The 21,827-nt window shown below is 41.4% G+C and overlaps 3 protein-coding genes across 5 annotated transcripts in view; 2 read left to right on the forward strand and 1 right to left on the reverse strand.

The window, feature by feature from the left end:
- The first annotated feature begins 77 nt into the window (after nucleotides 1-77).
- Nucleotides 78-12,308, forward strand: LOC139774366 (UBA-like domain-containing protein 2). The gene is made up of 4 exons (XM_071709589.1): nucleotides 78-673; nucleotides 5,190-5,264; nucleotides 9,031-9,124; nucleotides 9,631-12,308. Exons 1-4 carry the CDS (start codon nucleotides 566-568, stop codon nucleotides 9,792-9,794), a joined length of 441 nt encoding a protein of 146 aa, XP_071565690.1. The 5' UTR covers nucleotides 78-565; the 3' UTR covers nucleotides 9,795-12,308.
- On the reverse strand, nucleotides 12,202-20,428 carry Fab1 (fab1 kinase). 2 transcript variants are annotated; one of them, XM_071709576.1, is made up of 14 exons: nucleotides 20,078-20,428; nucleotides 19,657-19,862; nucleotides 19,386-19,575; nucleotides 19,053-19,290; nucleotides 18,765-18,971; nucleotides 18,466-18,680; nucleotides 18,053-18,395; nucleotides 17,608-17,968; nucleotides 17,231-17,501; nucleotides 14,429-17,129; nucleotides 13,771-14,327; nucleotides 13,264-13,596; nucleotides 13,034-13,195; nucleotides 12,202-12,955 (listed from the first exon to the last, which is right to left on the reverse strand). In XM_071709576.1, the coding sequence occupies exons 1-14, from the start codon at nucleotides 20,190-20,192 to the stop codon at nucleotides 12,750-12,752; spliced, it is 6,105 nt and encodes a 2,034-aa protein (XP_071565677.1). In that variant the 5' UTR covers nucleotides 20,193-20,428; the 3' UTR covers nucleotides 12,202-12,749. The 2 variants fall into 2 exon arrangements, with proteins under 2 accessions (XP_071565677.1, XP_071565678.1); XM_071709577.1 differs by lacking the exons at nucleotides 18,765-18,971; nucleotides 19,053-19,290; nucleotides 19,386-19,575; nucleotides 19,657-19,862; nucleotides 20,078-20,428 and having other exon boundaries at nucleotides 18,500-18,655.
- An 899-nt stretch (nucleotides 20,429-21,327) lies between these two features.
- The window catches only part of Dh44 (diuretic hormone 44), a 139,398-nt gene continuing 138,898 nt past the window's right edge, over nucleotides 21,328-21,827 (forward strand). For both annotated transcript variants that reach the window (XM_071709585.1, XM_071709583.1), the window contains exons 1-2: nucleotides 21,328-21,447; nucleotides 21,595-21,663. The gene's annotated coding sequence lies outside the window, so the exon portion shown is untranslated. The remainder of the gene's footprint in view (nucleotides 21,448-21,594; nucleotides 21,664-21,827) is intronic.

Below are 21,827 nucleotides of genomic sequence, written 5' to 3' on the forward strand. Positions count from 1 at the left end.
GCGCAGCCAGCCGCACACTTCACTTCGCTGGTTCGCTGCCGTGTCCGCGTCCCTCGCGCCCCTGTCCCTCATCCTCGTCGTCATCGTCGTCGCCGCCGCCGTCGCCGCCGTCGCCGCCGCCGTCGCCGCGCGGCCGTAGCGCTCTCGCGGCAGTCGCGGTCGCCTGCGATGAGTTTAGTTTTGAAAACAAAGGGCCGGCCGCCGTTTACCGTGGTGCGTCGTCGTCGTCACGCGGCTCGCGCGTAAAGGAAACGGAGGCGCTTCGTCCGCAAGCGCACGGCGCAGACGGCAGACCGAGAGGATTGTAAACCTCGGGACGAGTCGTGTGTCGTTGTGTACGTTCTCACGGCTCCTTCCGTCCCTCATTCGTTCACCTGTTTACTCGTACGTCCGTCCATTCGTCTCCTACCTTTCGTTCTCTCTTCCTTTCTGTCTGTATAGAGATTATTAATCCCGCTTGTCTTTTCCCCCCGTCACTCCTACGCTCTCCCGACCGTCCCCCGGAGTGCCCCGGACAACTCTCCCTTCGTGTCGTCGTCGGAAACGTGATCAACACACGAAAAAAATGGACGCACTACGGGAGCAGGTGATGATCAATCAGTTTGTGTTGGCCGCGGGCTGTGCCAGGGAACAGGCGAAGCAGTTGCTGCAAGCGGCGCATTGGCAATTCGAGGTGAGAAAGAGAGAGAGAGAGAGAGAGAGGAAAAGAGAGATCAACGATAACGAGACGGAGAGACCGTAGAAACCGAGAAACCAGAGCGAGGGAGACGAGGAAAGAGGACCCGAGAATGTGCGCGTCTCGCGCGACCTCCCGCCTCCCCCGCCGTCTCTTTGAACGCGTGTATCGCATTATGCGCGGTGCATATCCTCGCTCGGACACTGCTACGTAAACAAAGCGACTTAAGCGACGAAAATGGCCGCTGGCTCGCTCGCTCGGCCGCTTCAACGCCGCGTGACTCCGCCGACGAGTTCGCCTTCGCTCGCGCGAGAACGCGCCGATCCGCGGAGCCGACGGCCGAGACCGAGGCCCGCCTCCTCGCTCGCCTTCATTCATAAAAATCGGGGCGATGTTGTTGTTGCTAGTTGCGCGTCGCGAAGACGAGCCTGACGAGCAGTCGTAAACCCGCGTGCCACGACTGCCACGTCTCGTCTTTATCGGATAGTTCCTCTCCTTCCGCCCCCGCGGTCGCCGTAAGCAACATCTTACATCGCGGAACAGCGACCGTAAATAATGGAATGAAAGATCGCGCCTCGATCTTCCGGCGGACGCGCGAGAACTCCCGTCCTCTCCGATGTCGACACGTTGCGTCGCCTTTCGTTTCATATCTCGCATCCGGGATTGTTTGTTTTCATTCGCGGGGCGATCGTCATCGTTACGCGACGGGATTTCGTCGCCTATTCTTTTTTTAGTTGAATCCTTCCTGCTCGGTTCATCTTTTCTTTCTTTTTCTCGCCAACGTGAAAAGAAAGAGGGGGGGGGGGGACACAGATAAACCGAGCGAGAGAAATTCAGGGAATGAATTTTGATTCATCAATAATTCGTTCGCGGTGCAAGGTGTCGGTATCGATTGCGTCAGTTTTGTATCGCGTCGTAGGTCTCGCCGGCATAGTATTGCGCAATATTATTGTTCTAGGTCTAGGATCCCGAGAGAGCGATTTTATGGTATTCTTCTTCTTCTTCTTCGGGCACTGTCGTCGTCGGCCCGCTCTCTCGCGCACCGACGCGTGCGAAATCTTATCCGAATTGACGGACGTAGGACGACGGACGGGAGGAGATCGATAATTGCTATTTGCGGCGAGTCACGTGGTATACCGTGTTTACACGCCGTCTTCTGCGATCCTGTTAGGCCGACGTTACACAATCTCGACATCTCGCCGCGCGGTTAAAAGCAGGAACTGGAACCGACTTGTGTGTTGTGTGTGAATTCGGCGAATTCTCCGGGCCCGGCGGACACGCGAGCGTGACTCACCTACGTAATTTTCCCCGCGGACAATGGAGTCTCTCGTTGTTGACATAGAATCCCACTTTCCCCGTTACATGTGCTAGAGAAAATTAAATTGGCGGGCGAATTTATGCCGCTTTTAAAGCCGGATGAGGATGAAAAACGCCGTCGATCTTTCTTCCGGAAGAATTTCATAGCTTGTAATTAATTGCGTTAGATTACGGCAATTTATCGTTCGTTCTGAAAATGAAAGATGAGAAAAACAAAGTTGTAACTATATGTAAATATTTTTTAGCGCTAAAAAGCCTGCAGAGTGAGATTAATCGTTTATCGTCAAACAACGAAACCCCTGGCCAAGGACAGCTAAAAATAGATACATATTCTTTTATATATGTATGCTTTCGTACACATTCAGGGTTTGAAACAACCCTTTTGAAACTTATTCAGTATATTTGATTTGAATGATTTCAATGGAATGCTATCGAAACCGTGCAGGATATAAATAAATGTTTTAGACAAAAGCGTTTCGTGTACTTAGTAATTTTTCAAAAATGTCATATTTTGTCGCACTTTCTCTATTTTCACGTGATTCAACAATTTTATTTAGACGAAATTTAAAAAGAGCTTTTTATTACAAAATTAATCATACATCATAATGTTGTTTACAGATATCTATATATTACTGAGAAAAAAGGAGATGGAAAAAGAGAGAGGGAGAAGAAGAATAAAATGGAAAATTTTGAGAAGAACAAACATGCAATATAATATCTTTCATTATTTACATCATCTACTCGCCAGAGTATCATGATAAATTATGCAATAAATTTCCATATTCGCTCGTTCTCAGCGGTACATAATTCACTTTTAAACACTTGTCGATAGAGCAAAGAACGGAAGAATAGGAGAGAGGGAGAGAGAGAGAGAGAGAGAGAGAAAAAGAGAGGGAGGCAGATAGATAATATTGCAGCACGCTATCGTGCATCTTGATTAGAGTTAGATCGAGGAATCTTTCTGTGTCTTTGACCACAACGTAAACAATGCGGCAATGTGTATTTATATACACGCTTCGTCTCGTCTCGTCTTGGCACGGTATGTACGTGTCAGCTCGGTGCAGCGCAATATACACAGTGTCCCATTATTGTACCGCATTATATCTCAATCATTGAGAGGAGAGGAAAGATCAATCTATGAGAAAGTCTGCCGTTTTCTGTTTCTGTAAAATATCGCGAAATGTTTTCGCAATCAGTTTCATTTAGCTTATTGGTCCTGAATGTTTGTTTGATACGCTGGGGATTACTTTCTTACAATGTCTAAACTTGTTAGCAGTTATATCGATTTCAATCCGTGTGGTGAAACGGCCGCAAGGTAGATAGATAATAATGCGAATGTTGCGGTGAATTCTCCCTGAGAACTTTCTCCATTCGACTGGAGTGTTAAAGCGGAATCGTGCTATCCGAAGCCGTCGTCGAACTTTGTATTTACTTCTCATTAAAGCCCGTCGTGTATTTTATCCTCCCCCGTTGTCCCCCGACCCTTCTCATTTAAATAAACTAGATAAACATCTGGATATCTGTGAATTATAATTATGTAATATTTAAAAAAACTGCTTATACGTAACAAACAAAAAATTGGCTATTAAATATTCAAGCAAATGTCAAACGTCCATCAAGTAAATATCAAGCATGCACGTATTACGCGTCATTCGGATAGTTAATTTTACGTAATCGCGATGTAATTACAACCATAATCGTAGTCATTAATTAAACATTTATCATGTAACTCGTTCGGCTAACGCGATATTCTCTGAAACGAAGCTAACCGCTAATTTTGCTTATTCAATCAGATTTGTTCTTCAATTTGCGGTATACCAAATCCCTTTCTCGATAAATTTTGCAAAAATAAATGATTTATTTAACTAATCGGCGCTAATCTCGCCGTGATGTTTCTCTCTCGCTGTCCTTCCCTCTAGATATTTTTGTTTTGTATTTGCGACGTCAATAAATATTGAAGAGAACAGACCACACACGCACACACATACATTGGATCTACCTTTGCGCGTTTATTCCTTTCGCTGCGCTCTGACCGAAATATGAAACGTGTTCCTTGCCGCGCTGGCCTATTACATTCTTATGCTAATGCCCTCAATGTACCCGAGAGTATTGAGTATCACCGGCGCTTTAATTAAACGCCGGTGGTTGAATGTCATGGTATATTGTGTAACGCGTTTGCCTTGTAATAACGAGCGTTTAAACTCGTGCCGCCTCGATTCGAACGATTGCTCTCTAATAAACTTACATTTGTATAATTATTAAATTGTTATCGCAAGGTATAAATAGTTGCCGGCTGTCGAGAAGCGGAGCGAGCTGCTTATATGTAGATAATTATTAATACATTAATAACTGCTGATAACTGACGGACCGTGTTACAACGTGATATCAGTAATTATCGAATATCTTTATCGGTAGCTCCTGGCAAGTGCAAACGTATGTTATATCCGATACGCGGGAATCGGATATCGATGCTATAAAGCATCGGACGATACTGATGAAGCGGCTTGCAAAACGAATCGAAACGTTCCGACGGGCATTTTAATGGCATCTGGCAGAGTTCTTATTCGGTCCGATTACGTCGTCCTCTCGCTGTTCCTAATCATAGAGACGACTATACGATCCCTTGTACTCGATCAAGATTAATGCGCCTAGAGACAGTGACGCAAAACAGTATATTAAAACTTCATCTCAATATGTCTTACTATCTTAAGAGTAGAAGATTTCGAAATCAGTAAAAGAAAAGAACTTCTTTAACAATTAAGTTTCAGGATTGTAGATGGTTAATCAAACTGTTTGTTTCATTACTCCAATAATGAGTATCGAGTTCCATTTGCTCCGTTTTATTTTAAACTTGGAAATAAAAGAGATATATTTATTATGTACCTGAAAAAAAACTCAATTTTTCTATTTCTTTTTGGTACTCGATATCTGTTATTTAAAACGAGTTCTTAACTGTATTTTACGAGCATATATGCATGTATGAAAGTACAATTGAAAAGCTCAAATAATCAAGTTTATTTTAAAATTGCGTCTAAAAATGTCTGAAAGATCAAAAGTCTCAGAGAATTTAAGTTTGAGTAAACATTCTCTGCTATATATTAGCAAAAATAATACTATGTAATATGCTTTTTTATGTATTATTTTTATGCATTATTTAATCAAGCATATTCTAACGATCGTGCCTTTTCTGTTACAGACCGCTCTCAGTATTTTCTTCCAAGAGGCGGCGATACCTTCATGCGCGCAAGGAGCCGGCACCCACTTCGGCCAAGTAAGTCTTCGCATCGTTCACTTCTAACGTGACTGACGACAAAAGCATACAAAGGCGAACCACGTTCATCGGTGCACTCCGTGCAATAAATGAGTATTTCCGCATCGGCGAGTTGTGTCGTCGGTCTCGAACACTGGAGACAAGCAAGATGAAGTTTGGACTCGTTACGTGAAAATTATATTTATAATATAAAATCTAAAGGAATGCAGCCTATAGCTATATTAATTGATCACGAATGTCAATTATTTCTTACGCAATAACTGCCATTGATTTCAGTATCATGCATTTTCCGAGTTTCCATATGTATTAATAACATTGTTATAATTATATATTATATTTTCATGACTCACATCGCGCAATCAATACAAAACAAGAATAATAATTAATAAATTTACTGACGTATGTTCCATTACGCACTGGAAAACTCAGAGAAATCATTGATTGTATTTTGTACAATTCCTCAACATTTAATGAACGCGTTATAGCTGACGTTGTAACTTTTCTTTACATAGCATTGTATCGATCTCGAAACTGCAAATTTCTAAAAAGCTAAGGATCTACAATTTACCGTGTTTTGTAGACACATGTGTGTAATTTTATTAATATTTTACATTAATATTATTAAATTAAATTAAACTGATTACTCGCAACAATGTCTAAAATCCATTCTAAACTCTATAAAGTTCTTTGAAGGTCAGGTATTTATTTAAAAACTATTCCAACATATGTTATGTATTACCAAAAAAAAAATACTCGTCTTTGACGAAAAGTAATTCAGTTTGCCTTTTCGTTCTTTAATTTCCTGATGGGATTCGATTACAGCGATTCACAATCCGAGCGGTCGGGTCTCCTCCTCGGCCTGGCGTAATGTGACATAACAGAGTCGCGTTGAAGTATCGGATTCAGTCGGCGAGTCGCGTAGGCCGGCGACTGGTGTGTGTGTTCCCGTCTTATTGATTATTCAAAAAGTAGGTTCAGCGAGCGCGAGAGATCACAGAGAGCCAAGGAACAGCGCGGACTAACACGGCCGGGCAAGCCAATTCACGAATCTTCGTCGTCGTCCTCCTCGTCGCGTCGCGTTAATGTGCAGACACATAAGACAGGAAAATCGATTCTAGCGCGTGTCTGACCTTCACTTGGGTTGACTATCATCCCTTCCGCGATAATTTACACTGCTCTTTGATTAATTGCCCGTTCTCGCGAGCTTCTTTATCCCGCGCAATTTCATAATTGTGCAAGATGACCGTGCAGCGAACTCGAATGTAGTTTGATTATATTTCTATTTCCAGCCTTTCTGGCAACCAAAACAAAACGTGTCTTATTCTGACGTGACCTTTTACACAGATTCTCGATATGCTAATTGACAAACGTTTATTTGATCCAAACGTTTATTCTGGTAACTCGATCAGATTTGCGTAAACTGTCATTTACTTTTTATTTTTCTATAAAACCCAGTTCTCTGTACAACTTTCATTAACAGCCCACATAATAAAAAAATCCTTATTAAAAATTATCTCTTATTAAATAATGTTTGTCTTACAGAAATCAAGATTTAAATAGTTCTTGAGCCATGATCGAGCAGAAAGGAAATTTAGACGATTGCATTTCAAAGTAAATATCTGGCTAGATATGAGAGATCCAATTTGTAGTTCCGGGGTTGACGCAATAACGTAATAACGATGAAGATAATGGTGCAACGACGTTTTATTTGAAAATTGCTCGAACAACCGTAATTGGCAGGTCAATAAATTCAGTCGAATTAGCAGTCACGTCGAGAAAAACCGGTTGCGAAGGCTTCACCAGTAAATGTCAAGACCAGCCTTTTCGATTAACTCTGATATCTAATGAAAGCGAAGGTGATGCTCTCGAGACAAAAGACCAAGGAAAACCGGCTGACGACGACCGGCTAGTGGTAGGAGCGTTTACTATTCTCGGTCGGCGACGGCACATTCCGATCAGTCGTGTGCCAAATCTCATCCGCAGGCCTGGATGAAACGTGCATCATGACGCACACTTTCCGGTTCCCTCTTATTTCACGCATCTGTTCCGTAACCGGTCACATTATCTTCCTTCGCTGTAATTTGCATATTGTTTCATCTACCCAAGGACAAGAATATTATGCCTAGTTACGTAAAGTATGCTGTGTTATTTTACGCGATATTTTAACGTACTATAAACACTGAAGTAATTGCTCGCGAATATTTCTTATCTCAAGAGCAAATATTTCAAATAAAAGTATCACTATTTTGGGGAAAAAAAATAAAATGTATAAGTTTTTTTATACGGTACACGTTGAAATGTCGTATATTTTTACATAAAATTATAATATTTATACATAATTTGATTCTCGTATTGCGTAAGTAGGTATTCAGATTAAAAAGTGACTAGTTTAATACGAGATAATGTGTGTTTTATTTTGACATATTTGAATATAAAATATATAAAATATTCATTTTTCGATGACCCTATGTAAATGCTTTTATGCACAGAATAATAAGATAAATCAACTAATGCAAAAGAAATAAATAATATAGATATTGCATTTAAATAATCGTTTATGTATTTGCTTTAAAATTATTTAGTTTAAATACATCAAACTAAAAATGAAATTTAAGAGTATAGATATAAAATATGTAGATATATATTTACATAGAATTTTGTTTTCTATAACGTGATAAAAGATATCTATAAAATTGATAAAGAGCAACATAAATTATCCTAGTTTTTGCGATATTTCTTATGCATAAATCGAACGAGCGATTTATATTAATAAAAATACTAGATATATCGGAGCCTTTCAAGCTTCTCGTGAAATAACAGTGAATTATACAAAAAAGTCGAAGTGTGGAAATTTTTGTAGCGGAAGATAAGAGCATTTGATTCAGAATAAAAAACATAAAACGAAAAGAGTATCCCGCATTTCGTGAATAATCTTTTGTAATATTTTGTCGCTGAAATTTTTGAATATAATTGAGGTCATCGAAATCATTTAACCGAGATAATCTTATCTGGAACAGTTGGTGTAGTTCATTCACGAAACATATATTGAAAACGCAAAGGCAACAAGGTTCACTTTGCGAGAGAACATCGTCAATGGCGGTTATTTAATAGCCGCTTATCGGCAGCGAATTATCACAGCCGGTCGTTGCCATGCTAATACACATGTCCCCGTATTGTTTGGCCATCGTATCCGTGTACCTGACCGTCGTCACATGCAGGAGCGGAAGGTTCAACAACCCTGTTAGCTAATGGTCTTACATGTCGATAGATAGATTTCTTGTTTGGTCTAGCCTTTCCAGTCGAAAATACACACACACACGCTTGCTCTACGTCAGTTTCTATCTATTTTTCCAATTTATAGAATAAATGTTTTGCACTATTCTACTTGAGATAGTCTTAACTATAGAACTTGCTATTTGAAGAAACTTAAACAATCGGAAATTTTTAGGGAACTTTTTTTCGAAATTATTTCTTCCAAGATTTTATTTTTATTTTACGAATATTAAATATATATGAAAAGACTACATTTTTAGTATTAAAACACATAGATCTTTTTTAGATTTAAGATTTTAAGATTTTTATGTAAGTTTTGTTTAGATAATTTAAAATTATCTATAATTATATATAATTATAAAATTTAGTTTTCTTATTTTCTATAAAATAAATATAAAATACACTTTTAACGAAAGAAATTTATTTCACATAATTAAATTTTCCTCGATAATTTTAAACATTTGTAAAGAGACAGCTATTTTTTTATTTACAGATAACACCGTGCAACACGCCAGCCACTCCGCCGAATTTCCCGGACACGTTGCTGGCGTTTTCCAAAATGTCTGCAGGTGAAAAAACTCCATCGGGTAAGTTATTAATTATGGCAACTGTAACTCTAATATGTCAGTAATTAAAAACAATGTCATATAAACTATCTTGTGAGTCTATTTTAAACGGGCTGTTACTCGCGTGAAGTTTCAGAACAGAATTCTATTTATAATTTTATACACGCTGCATATTTGAGCGTTATTTTCCATATGTATTCTCCATTAGTACTACTGCTCAATTTTTCAAATGTTTTTCGTTTTACACGGCGTATAAAATTATAGATAAAAATATTATGATACAATTGATTTAACGGGGCTTTGCACTGGCTTGTTATCGATTACGTAGCATTACGTAGCATTTTTTATTTACGGATTTTGACAATATCTCTTCCGAAAATGTCATCGGTAAAATATCGCTAAAATATTAAGATAAACTAATATTATATTTATATGTTATGTAATTAACAGAAAAGTGCTCAATCGTCACAGAGCCGTCGTAAAGCGATTTATGACATTCAGAGATCGTTTTGCTGAACGTGTTGCAGGAATGTCGCCGAGCCAGAATGGATTTCAGGCGAATTCGACACCGATGGCGAGCATCGTGCAGCATCACGCCGCCGGCGGCCGGTGTAGCGCATCCGGCAACACGACACAGCAACAGACGCAATCCCAACAGACACAATTCGGCCTGGGCGAGCCGCAGAGATAAAAATGACTGTGCTAATTGGCGATGCGCGAGCACGAGACGTCACGTAGATGCGCGCGATAACGTTTCCGGTGAACAAAATAGTGCGCTCTAAGCAAGGGAAGAGTGAGAAAGAGAGGAAACGGGAAGTGAAAAAACGTATATACGGAAAAGAGGAGAACTCCCTGTCTTCTGAGAAAGAGCGCGTCCTACCCGGGAAAAGAATGAGGAAAGATTCGCGAAATTCGCGAATAAGATCGCAGCAACTACACGAGATACCTTCTACAGATTGGAACTGGATTGCTATTGAATCGTTACGTTATTCACGCACAATAAGCGACGTACATATTGTGTTACGTGCGAACGCGCGAATAAGTCCGAGTATTGATTTCCCCGATGATGCCTGAGAGAGAGAGTGTAACACGTATTTCGATTTCCTTCTCGGCTTCCTCGAGACATCTAATACATAGAATTGGGTCGAGTAGTCCGCTATATGTATATGTATATATGTATGGCCGGTACGAAACGCAAGTGAGGAAGAAGAGATGAAAATCCATATCGAAGAGAGAGCCTTCTTCGTTTTTTTTCTCTGACATGTCGGGACCATCTCGTAGGTCCAAAACGGTCGAGGACATCGACAATCCTGGAATGATCGCACTGTGAGAACGGCTCCTTCACTCCAATCTGACTTCCTTATCTCCTTAGATGCTATAGACACGTGACTGTTTCTCAGATTCACCGTACATCACCGTTAGACTAGAGAGGATGAATTTCCGCTAATCACTTCCACACCACAGTACAAAAGAATTGCGAGGTACAGCTTCCTCGGTTACTTGACAATTTTTACTTTATCGCACCTTTTCGCGGAAAATGACGGGAAAATGTACGTATCTTCAATGTAGGTTGAAAGACGAAATCGCTACTGCACAATGATTCGCAGACATTCGTTTAACCATGGAACTCGAGTGTTTTATTACGATCCTTTCGCTGTTGTCTTAAAATAGTGATGCTTACGGTACCCGCGTTACTCGCGCGACGCGTGCCGTTTCCATAAACGATATTTCGATGGTATAAATATAACGAGGCTAAGTATAATAAACGAAACTCTTGTAAAAATTTGTAAAAAGAGTATCCCGAGTTATGTAACACGTTTGTTTTACATAATAAATAACTATGTAAAAAGTAAGTAAAATAAAATCAAGGAAGATCTCGCGAGTGATAAGAGTATAATAGTCTGAAGGATTGATTTAGATAAACAGAGTATGCCCGGTGAATACGAGCAGTGAGGAATTCTTGAATTCGATTATTTCGGCTACTCGCGAATATAACTAGAGATTACTGCCTGGTTTTACGCAGCACTAGACTTCACGATGTTCACAAAAGAATGCTCTTGTATGGCAGCTGGCAATACTGATTCTGATATCATAGTATATCAATATCCGAATATATGGAACTCTGTATCTTTCATTATATTTCTCGTAACATACATGGTCGATTATTCATACTATAGATACATATTTGTTTCCATTAAGACTCTATTTATTCGATGTAGCAGCGAATTTAGTTCTTCACAGCTTTTTAGAAGCCCGTTTGAGGTTCCCATTCCTTCGCTGCAACCTTATTGAATTATGACATAGGAAGTGAAAAATCGTGTAAATTTTTTTTCTTACACTATATGTCGAAATAAATTAGTTCTTTTATATCCCAATATTCGCGTTAAATATTATTGATTGATAAAAATATATCGAAAAAATTCTTCTTTCTTTTTTGCTTCCTCAAAGAGGAAGCTTTGTTATTATTTTGCATGCATTAGTAAATGCAATATGATATAATGTCTTTTTCAACGAAAATGAACATTATAACTTTATGAAGATGTGTAGGTAATTTACCTAGAAAAGACCGTCTTTAATATATTTTATCAATCAATAATGTCAAATGTGCATGTAAAAGGACTAATCTATTTCTACAATATAGAAAAAGTATTTGTATGATTTCTTGCTGTTAATGTTACAATTCAATACGTGGTAGTGCGGTGATAGGATCCTTAACGTAAAACAACTAACAGAGAATTCTTTATTCTTTATAATCTCTCGATATATCAGACAGCAAAATGTCTTTACAGACACGCAATACGGTGTATTCGATCCTTTTATTTGTAGTTATAATAGATAGTCTCGATCATAATAAAAAATTTTTAGGTTCAAGCTTAATTTGATAATGTAACTTTCATGCAATAGCATCCAGGCGTCGTATAACTTTGTTAATGGGTTTATGTAAATAATAGTAGATATTTAGTCGTAAGAAAAATAAGTACTTTGTGAAGGTACGAGATATTTTTTCCAATAAGGTACACGCTTATCTTCCTTACGTTTGTGTACTGTCTAGGCTGTATTCAAAGATGATATAAAACTATCGACGAAGAACGAGAATGTTTTACTATGTTGAAATTATGATTATTGTTTATTTGACTATTACAAAGAGACAGATAATGGTCATGTACATAATTTTGAAAAATTAAATAAAATATTGATAACGGTACTTTTCCTCCTCTTCTTTCTTAGTCTTGGCGGTCTAGTTTCATTGGTACCTTTGTACTTTGAGAAAGTTTGAGAACGAGCAGTTGCTTTTAAAGTATATTATAAAATGACTACTATGTACATTTGCTTAATGCATACGATGTAAGATATGTACATGTACACGTAATTTCTTAAGCAGCCGTAGAAGTTACTTCCGTGCGAGAAGTTTAAAATACGTAATGTAGCAATTAATAAGTTACTTAAAAAACTGGTAACTATTAATATCACTTTCCAATGATATTTTTCGAGTATGTTATCACGGTATAAAATATACAAATACACGACGAACGTACACGACGCGCTCGTATTTTTGCCAATGCGCGTAAAAAATCTACATCGATTATATATTAAAATTGCCGTATGTAAAATCGCGCTCGTATTTTTAGCCGTTTGTAAGTTGTATTTACTGCGGTGGTATCTCAACGCTTTTTCCTAGACCCGACCATCTGTCTGGCACCGGCAGGAAGTAGCGATGCATCGCAGCTATAAACCTAGCGCGGTATTCCTCCGGTGATATTATGGTCGGCAATTTACCTTGGCCACCCAATATACCGGATTTCTTCACCATTGTTTCCAGCTTTTTGTCCCACGTGAACGTCCTTATGTAATCTACGTGAATTGCGAGAGATAACGAGTGAGATCGATGCCAGTCGACGAAAAGACAATAATATACGTAGTCATTCTTACCTATTATACCGAGTACGAGTTCGTCGGAGCTCGGTTCCAAGCCTACTAATAACGAATAGTCCATTACCGAGTTATCGGCTAAGAACTTGGTGTCTTGTTCGATGGCTCGATTTAATACTGCCTTGGAATGCGATCGTATATACAGAGGAGAGTCACAGCTCACTGAAATGCGAATGCTATCGTTAATTTTACGAATAATACTTATTCACAGATACTTAGAGAATACATACTGTTTAACAAATTCTCATCCAGTAAGACCAGTTCACCCTCGTGGCACGTGTCGTCCGGATTCACCAGCCGATTCCGCACGGATCCCTTCAGGTCGAATTTGTCAGTAATGATTCGATTATAAAAGAGATTCTCCATCACTAACACGCTGGTACGAAGCGCTGCGTTGGTCGTATTGTTTTTGAACGACACTCTGTACACACCGACTATCTTGCCTAGCAACGTCGGTTGCTTAGTTTGCTGACACCTTTCCATGTAGGCGAAATAGTTGGGCGCAAAGTCGAGGAAGATCTGCATGTCAAGTCGAGACATCTCTTTTATGATGAATCTATCATCTGCAAAGAAAATTATCTCGATAATGTGCTGTAATCGAAGCGACTAAAGATCAAAGACCTTTTTTTGTAGAATGCATATTTCTCTTTTATCTTATTGTGCAGATTAATTATAGTGAATGCAAGTTTAATGCGGTTTGTAGGATGGATAGTTAAATGAAGCATACGACATCGTACCTCTGCTCTTGCAGAAGGCACTGCCGCTCTTTCCGCCTCTCGCCGTCCACTGCACGGTCCGACTTAGGCTCCTCGTGAAACCGTCCTCGCCGCAGGGTAGAACGTTCTCCCTCAGGGCGGCGAACTGCGCGGCAAAGTATATCCTGCAGAAGAAATTGGTCGTGGCATCGTTGAACTGCACCTCGATATAATTCTGCTGCTTGGTCGCTTTCTTATCGTCGTCGACGTCAGGAGCGACGGGGCCACCACCGCTCGTTTCCGCGCTTGACACATTCTTGTCGGATTCAATGGGACTGCTGGCTGGATTGGGACTGTTGCCTCGGAAGAAAGACAGCACGGACGGCCGCTTGAACTCGCCCGATTGCGCCAGGGAACTGTCGAGGGAACTGTCCCTACCCTCGGGAAACTTACGTTTGCTTAACGGACTGGGATTTAATTCTGGTCCCTTCGCTGTACGTAAGAGCTCCTGCAACGCGTGTTTGTAGTCGTGCGAGTCCAGGGCGTACGCAATTATAGACGAGAGCTCGGATTCGTAGACCACTATGGGTACCACGGATCTGCAAAAGAAGTGTGAATTTTATATATACATTTATTTCACAGTGTCCACCACCGCACAGTGGAATACCACAAGATTGAGATTACAAATCATGCGACATACCCGAGAGGCAGCAGGTAGTGCTCTAAAGGCCCCAAGGGATTCGATATTGTATGGTTGACGGAAACGGACGGTAGCAATTGCGACAGGATCGTCTTCTTCTTCTTCTTCTTGTCCTGAACGTCGTCGGAGGATAGCGGCAGAACGTCGGAATGCGATCTCTGATGCATCTTCGGCGAGCCCGGAACGGTGACGACATCGTCGGGATTACCGGCCGGTTCCAGAGGCTCATTGTCAGAATTCTCGATCAGCTCGGACGCTTGGACGTCACTCTGCGCCACCGCGATCGCGTCGATAGCGTTGTAATCGGCCGACATGGGACTCAGGTCCTCGACCTGCGACTCCGACGCGGTGTCCTCAGTTATGTATCCGTCGGTCTCGACTATGCTGTTGCTGCCGACCGTCATGGATCGTTCGGTGAATCGACGCGGCCGTTCGTCCTTCTTCTTGACCGACATCTCCGACAATTTGTTATTCCACGCGAATACAGCCTCCGCAATGAGCCGTTTGAGTATCACAATGCCATCCTCGATTCTGAACATCAGCCCTTGCACTTGTCTCTCAGACGTCTTACCTTCCAGCTTCTTGTTTTCCAGTGTTGGTGACGTTAGCTTTAATTGGATTTCTTCAATCTTGTTCTTGAAGTACTGCTGATCCTTAGCCAGTTGCTGCTTGGCGAGGTTCAGGACTTCCAAGTCCGTCTGCAGACTCGTCAGCTTTTCTCGTATCGCCGTGAATACCTCGTCGCCCTTCAACGTCACGCTCTTCATCTCCTCGATCACGTTCGCGTGCTGCTTCGGATCGTAGATGACGTTGATTAAAGGCGGCGGCAGGGAGATCTCCCACTGCGAGATCTTGGTGAACTTGAACACAGCCAGCATGTTCTTGCGCGTGAAATATTGATAGTGATCGTGGTGCAGGGAATGCTGACACGCGTCCATACCGCGTTTCGCGTAGACACCACCGTAGAAGCGTAGCTCGAGATACTTGGCGAACGACAGGCACCACGTGTCGCCTGACATCGGCACCACCGGCGACACGCTCTTACACTTGACGCATTTGCTCCACATCAGGATCTGATCGGTGTCCTCCTGCACGAACGGCTCGCAGTTCATCTCGCTCAGGCTGATGTGCACACAGCCGCCGTCGTGCGCGAAGCGCCTAACGTGCCGAGCGATTTGCGCGCGGCAATCTTGCGCCGGACACTTGTATTCCATCGTCAAGCAATAACGTTCCAGAAAGCGGCCGAGCGCGATGTCGTTCTGGCCGTACATCGTCATGTTTACAACCCAGGGATTCACGCAGAACGCCGGGGTGTCGTTGCCGGTGTGCGAGAAGCTGCAGAACAGAACGGACAGGCGTTGGTGGCTGCTGGGATCCAAGCAATCCGGCCAGGAAGGCATCTGCTGCTCGTTGCTCTCAAATGACGCCGGTGATTGCTGCATTCTGTCCAGCAATACGTTATGCGTCGGATGAATTCTGTTGCCACACGCGCGGAAATTCGCCAGAAGGCTCTGCACCTCGCGACCGTCGACGTCCGTGGTCAGACGAGCCTGGACGAACGGATGCTGCGGCTTCAGCTTGATGTTCATCCAGTCGCGATTATCAAACTGCTCGCTCACAGTCACGCTGTTCGTCCGAGTCTCCTTTACCTTGTCGAGAAATTGCGCCGAGTAATAGATCTCGCGCGGGAAGAAGCTCCTCAGCACGCAATTCCTCCCGATTTCGGTCTCCAGATAAGGTATTGAAAATTTTAAATACGGCGACACGCTCAGCACCGTATCCTCGAGCGCCTTCTTAAATTTGTTGAACAGTGGAAAATCAGCGACACACACGCTCAGACGTTGACCACTCGGACTCGTACGATTGAACACATCCTCGTCATCCTCGTTTAGATATTGATGCAACGGATCACTCCGATCGCTTATGGACTCCCCGTAGATACGCTTCTCTTCGGAGGATATTCTGTCTTTCAACTTCGCCTTGTCGACGAGTTCGTCGGTCTTTCGCTCGACGCACGTATCTTTGTTCGCGAATAATTCCATGGAGTTATCACATACTTCCGTAACATCGGGATCAAGGCCCGAGGTATTTACTACCAAGTCCTTAGATTTATCATCGTTATGTGGAACTGTGTCGTTTTCGCCAGATATTGGCGCGGTATCCTTCGAATCGTGCAGAGATGGTTTTAATTTTGCTTTAAATAACTTTAAGGTGTCATAGGGGTCTTCTGATAACATCGACGATACTTCTTTTAGAGAATTTGCATTTAAAATATTCTCAGAGTCATTTTCATTCCTTACAGATATACTTGAATTGTTTGACTGAACATTCTGTACCTTCTGCTCACTGTTAGGGATACCTTCGTGATTTTGATTTATCTTGGACGATTTCTTCGTCACATCGATCGCGTGTGTTTGTTCATCGATAACGCAGCTTTCGAGTTTCTCGGTCTCCTCGCCATTCGAAGAATCCTTTTGAGACGTTTCATCCAGAAATGAATTGTCCTTAGGTGACGGCGGTTTAGCGAATTCATCCATGAGGAATGACTTTTCAAGACGCCACGAGTAAGCCGCGAAGATCATCATCGATGTGACGTTTTTCACCTTCTTTAATTCGAATTGTGATCCGCCTCGCAATACAATCGTCGCGCCTAAATGCGGATTTGCACAGCCTTCGAAATACATCAGTGTCTTGACACCTCCTGAAAGAGAGAGAGACAAAAGAAAAGAGAATTAAAGTTATGAAATGTGTATAATAATATACCTACATATATTTTATACACATATATATGATTACACTTACTTCGCTCATCTGGAAAATTTCTTAAATAGAATTTCTTACACGTGCCAAGCATATATCTTGCGCTTATGTGCGCGTCTATAGTGTTAACAATACTAGCGCCTGTGCATCGCGCGACTCTCTTCAGTACGCTAAGTTTCACATTCAGCACCAATGTCACACCGCATTCCCTTAGTCTATCCTGAGCTAATCTGGCTACGGATCGATGTACTAGTACTACATCCGGACCCAGAGCGGTGATTCTCGCCACTGTGTGCCCCAGATACTCACTCTCCTAGAAATTTATTGAAGAAATTAAAATATTACAGCGTTATCTTTAAAAATGATATAAATATTAAGATTAAATAAGTAAAGATAGTAAAAGTTTACAATGTACATACCTGCATCATTACAGGCTCTAAGCTTATCAGTTTGCCCTCTACACGCTGATACATCAGTCCGCATTGCAACAATAAGATTTTCGGATGAGCGATCATGGCGTTCATACCGCGATGAGCGATATTCTTGCTACAAATTATGCCAGATACGATCTCGCAGTCATCTCTGCTATCACCGGGACATTTCTTGAATTGTACGTACTGTCGAATATCCAAATTATCTGCGTCATGATTCAGATCCGGTCTAACTTGATCGATTATCTGATGCGCGATAGACAGAATCGTATTCGACCATGTTTGCGACAAGCCTTCTTTGCTAAGAAGTTGTTTAATGAGAGAATCTTCATGCGCTTTGTACGCAGATCTGTGAAGTATAAGCAAATACCATTTACTTTCCTATCCTACTACTATTATAATTAACTACGAAATATCGAAAAAAAAAACTTACGTTAAACACTCGTACGCGCTTAATTCGCCAAAGGCTGTTCTCAGATTAGTCGCTCTGTGCCAACCGTTTTTCTCCTTGAATTCGTGCACTTGAAGCGTGTCGCTTAAAAGGTCGTCGCATATCTTGAGATTGCAGTCATGCGATTTAAGATTAATTTCCTTCTGCTCGATTATTCCGTCGCTACTATCGACGGAAATCGCGGTTAAATCCTCCGAGGTCGGTCTCTTTAACGTGACAGTGGATGCCTCCAGATTTAAATCTAAATAAAAGCTCGAACTAGACGACGGCAAACGACCAAAGGTTTGCGAGTGCGAGCTCATCGGTCTAGTTTCGCTTTCAGAATCTGTAAACAAATCGAACATTGTTGAGCAATTGCTTGTCTCGTCGTCGAAAATCTCAATTTGTCGTATTACCCGTAGCCGAGTCATGTTGAGGAATAGTTTTTACCCAGGCTGGCTCTTGCGCATCGCATGTCGTCCGCTTTTCTGTTAATAGATCTATGTTTTGCAAAGAGGATAACGGTACCGGTCTAAATACGGTCGCCGAATCGCTGAATACGTAATCAGGGACAACCGATTCAATGAAACCCGCTTCCAGTAATGCTTGGCCTATCGCAGTCGCCTGCACACTAAAAAAAAACGTAAGTCACAATCTTAATTCCAATTAACGCGATTAGAAATAGCAATCTAATTTTGCCGGATCGGGCATGTACCGAGTGGCCGCTTTATTCTGAACTATCATCCAATTCACTAATTCGTTCGCCAAAAAACAATTGTGATAGCTCTTCAATCGAATTCTGTGCGTTTGCAATTGAATAGCCTGACTGGAGCGGAACAATTCTTCCCAGATCATCCTTAAAGAAGCCGAATTTTGTAACACAAGTGAGCGTTCCTGCGATGTTAAATAGCTGCCGCTCGATCTGTAAAACACACACATGTAAGTCATAAAAAATATATACATATAGATAGATAGGTATATGTGGCTAGATTAATTCTCGTACGGTCCAGTCGCGTAATTTTCTTCCATGTATCCTACGCTCGGCTTCCGACATATCGACGTTTCGTCACCCATGGTTTCGTTAGCGTGTTTCCGTGCTAATAGCGGTGAATCATTTCCGTACTTCACTTGAAGATCCTCCTGCAGGGCTTTCAAATCCGCCGATAAATCGCTCCTCATGTCCGACGATTGCAAGTAGGAAAGAACTACTTTACAGCAATATGTACAAACTCTAAGATCTCCTGAAAAACATATGAAAAGAAACAGGTAATGTAAAGAATTACACACATACATACACACGCGCGTGCATTTCGATAAATATATATATTTATAATACCGGTGCATCCCATGATTTTCCCCGGTATTTGATCGGAGCAGCACTTGGCACAGAAAATTTGCCCGCACACGCGACAGTGGTGCCTTCGTCGAAACGTCGTAAATCTTTCGCCGCATTCGTAACACTGTTTGCTCACGCTATCCGGCATCCAGTAGCTTCTTAAGTGAGAATCCTTGTACGAACGTAGATTCTGCGACAATACGAATAATTTTCATTGTAAGAAATCTCATGTAAAGCACTTGTGCAATGTGAGGGTAGCTTTGAAACTTACATTACTTTTTAACGCTACAATATTACTGATGCGCTTTAGAACGTTTGGTAAGCTACGGCCCTCGCTAGTATCTAATGGGAAATTTATTATGCTGCTACTATCGTCATCCGGGGTTTGTTCCGTGCTCTCCGACTGCTTCCAGGACTCTGAGTCTGAAGAGCTGCGCTCGTCGTTGTTGGAAGACACCGTGGAATCGTTAGCGCTATCTAAACATTGATCACAGCAATCAGAAATTATTTACTGGGTATAAGAGAGTACTATTATTTTATTATAATGTTGGCTTATCAAGCCTTAAGAAAAAACCACAATAAAATTGCAATATTTTATTACAATAACATACATTAATATCTATTTAATATAGTGATAACGCGCCGATAAACTATGCATGTATACGTAGGATAAATAACGTCTGGATACTAACTCCTGGTGAAGCTGAAGAACTTGGAGAAGAGCGACGCTACGACAGGTTGGCTCTCCTCGGGGCTCAACGGAGCGAACTCCGTGAGCTTCGACGGTGAATTCATGTTCTTGTTCATTCTCACTGATACTACCTCCTCGCGCGCATCTTGGAGCCAAGCGAAGCCACGACAATCAAGAGCGCACGTCTCTCCCGATCATTATCGTTCCACTATCGGCATTCTATCGGGCACTATCCCCGATCCCGATCCTGCCGAACAGATGCGACGCACGGAAACAGCCGGGACAGCAGGGAGTTCTGACTCTGACAGCGATGACAGCCGAGCCGATCAGATGATCGCGATCGTAGCGACCACTGGCACCGACACTCGAGAAGGGAATCCGTTCGCTAGCGCCTCAGTGTTCACGAAAGAGTGCATCCCGAACTACGTAGCCGCGTTCACGAATGTTCCCAACGGGTAATGTGCTTTGGGTGATGCTTCCCGAGTCCCAGTTGCGCTGGCAATACGACAAAGATAATTATTATAAAGATACGCGACGCCATCCAGCACGTTCAAAAAATCATATCTCTGATTAATATTAAATGTCGAGACGTTTTCAAGGTAATACGATTGAATTTTTTTTTACTACGATAAATTTTTTCAAACTCCATATGAACATGGTATGTCAGTGATAAGGATATTCGAGAAATAAAGTTTATCTTCGTTTTGATCGGAAAAGAATTTATGGAAATTAACTTTAAATATTATTTCGTTCTAATTTTTTATATTATAAGATCATTGGAATTGTATAACTTTAATAAATATATAAAGAAAACGAAGTAAACTTATTAAATTGCAAAATTGTTTTAATTCATTAAAATCAATTTATGTAATTCTTTTCCGCTCAGACAAATTCTAGGGATCTGTTTTTTTTTCTATTGTTGAACTGGCTACAGTGCTGCACCAGTTCAGAATTTATCTTTTTCCTTTGGAGTGAAAAAGATAAAAGGCCTGTTTTTTTTACATAAACTTCTTGCACGGTCCATCTTTCTTCTTTTTCTCTTCAACGGGAAAAGAAAAAGAGGAAATATGAACCGTGCAAGAGGTTCAGCTGAAAAAGAATAGGCCTATTCATTACACTCTCGCTTAAATTTTGCGCGCACTTTTATCGATACAGCAATTAGCGGATGCGCGCGAGTATCGATACTATCGAGGCGATGAGTCTCGAGTCTCGAGCGCCACCGGCCATCGGCCGGCTTCCGAGTTCCGGTTTCCGGCTTCACGTTCTCACGTTCACGTCGTTCACGTCTCTCTCGTTTGAACCGGCAAGGCGATCACATCGTTTGCGTTCCGTATATATAAAATATATATATTTCGGATCTCTAAAATACAAGTAAGTCCCTAATTCATTGTGCTCCCGCATACGTAACACATATATATCAATCAAATTGCATATTAATCACGAGAATTACATTTTATAATACAAGTTATAATATTTTCATTTGAAGACGCTCTTCAAGTCCAAATTGTTTCATTTCAGGCGAGAAAAGATGCTGACGCGAGCTGAAGAGGCGCTCCAAGTATGCGGTAGTCGTGCGTTCATCAAAATGTAAGTATTCGGTGTACGTTAATTTTGTATCGTTTATAGGTATATTAAACGTTATTAATAATATATAATACATATTGGTACATAGAGGCTACGGTCAACGTGACGCTACAAATGCTTCGAAGCATTCCTCTTCTCTTTTCTTTCAATGAAGAAAGGAGAAGAAG

Source organism: Temnothorax nylanderi, unplaced genomic scaffold (genome assembly GCF_030848795.1).
Source record: "Temnothorax nylanderi isolate EJ_2023f unplaced genomic scaffold, tnyl_v1.0 TNYL_tig0080_pilon, whole genome shotgun sequence".
Taxonomy (NCBI): domain Eukaryota; kingdom Metazoa; phylum Arthropoda; class Insecta; order Hymenoptera; family Formicidae; genus Temnothorax; species Temnothorax nylanderi.

Excerpts from the sequence above, each read along its gene's own strand:
- LOC139774366 (XM_071709589.1), top strand. The coding sequence starts at position 566 with ATGGACGCACTACGGGAGCAGGTGATGATCAATCAGTTTGTGTTGGCC. Across the intron at positions 674-5,189 it reads CGGCGCATTGGCAATTCGAG|ACCGCTCTCAGTATTTTCTT; the intron begins GTGAGAAAGAGA and ends TTTCTGTTACAG. Across the intron at positions 9,125-9,630 it reads AGGTGAAAAAACTCCATCGG|GAATGTCGCCGAGCCAGAAT; the intron begins GTAAGTTATTAA and ends AACGTGTTGCAG.
- Fab1 (XM_071709576.1), bottom strand. The coding sequence starts at position 20,192 with ATGAACAAGAACATGAATTCACCGTCGAAGCTCACGGAGTTCGCTCCG. Across the intron at positions 19,863-20,077 it reads GTTCTTCAGCTTCACCAGGA|ATAGCGCTAACGATTCCACG; the intron begins GTTAGTATCCAG and ends ATCAATGTTTAG. Across the intron at positions 17,130-17,230 it reads AAATTTTCCAGATGAGCGAA|GAGGTGTCAAGACACTGATG; the intron begins GTAAGTGTAATC and ends TCTCTCTTTCAG.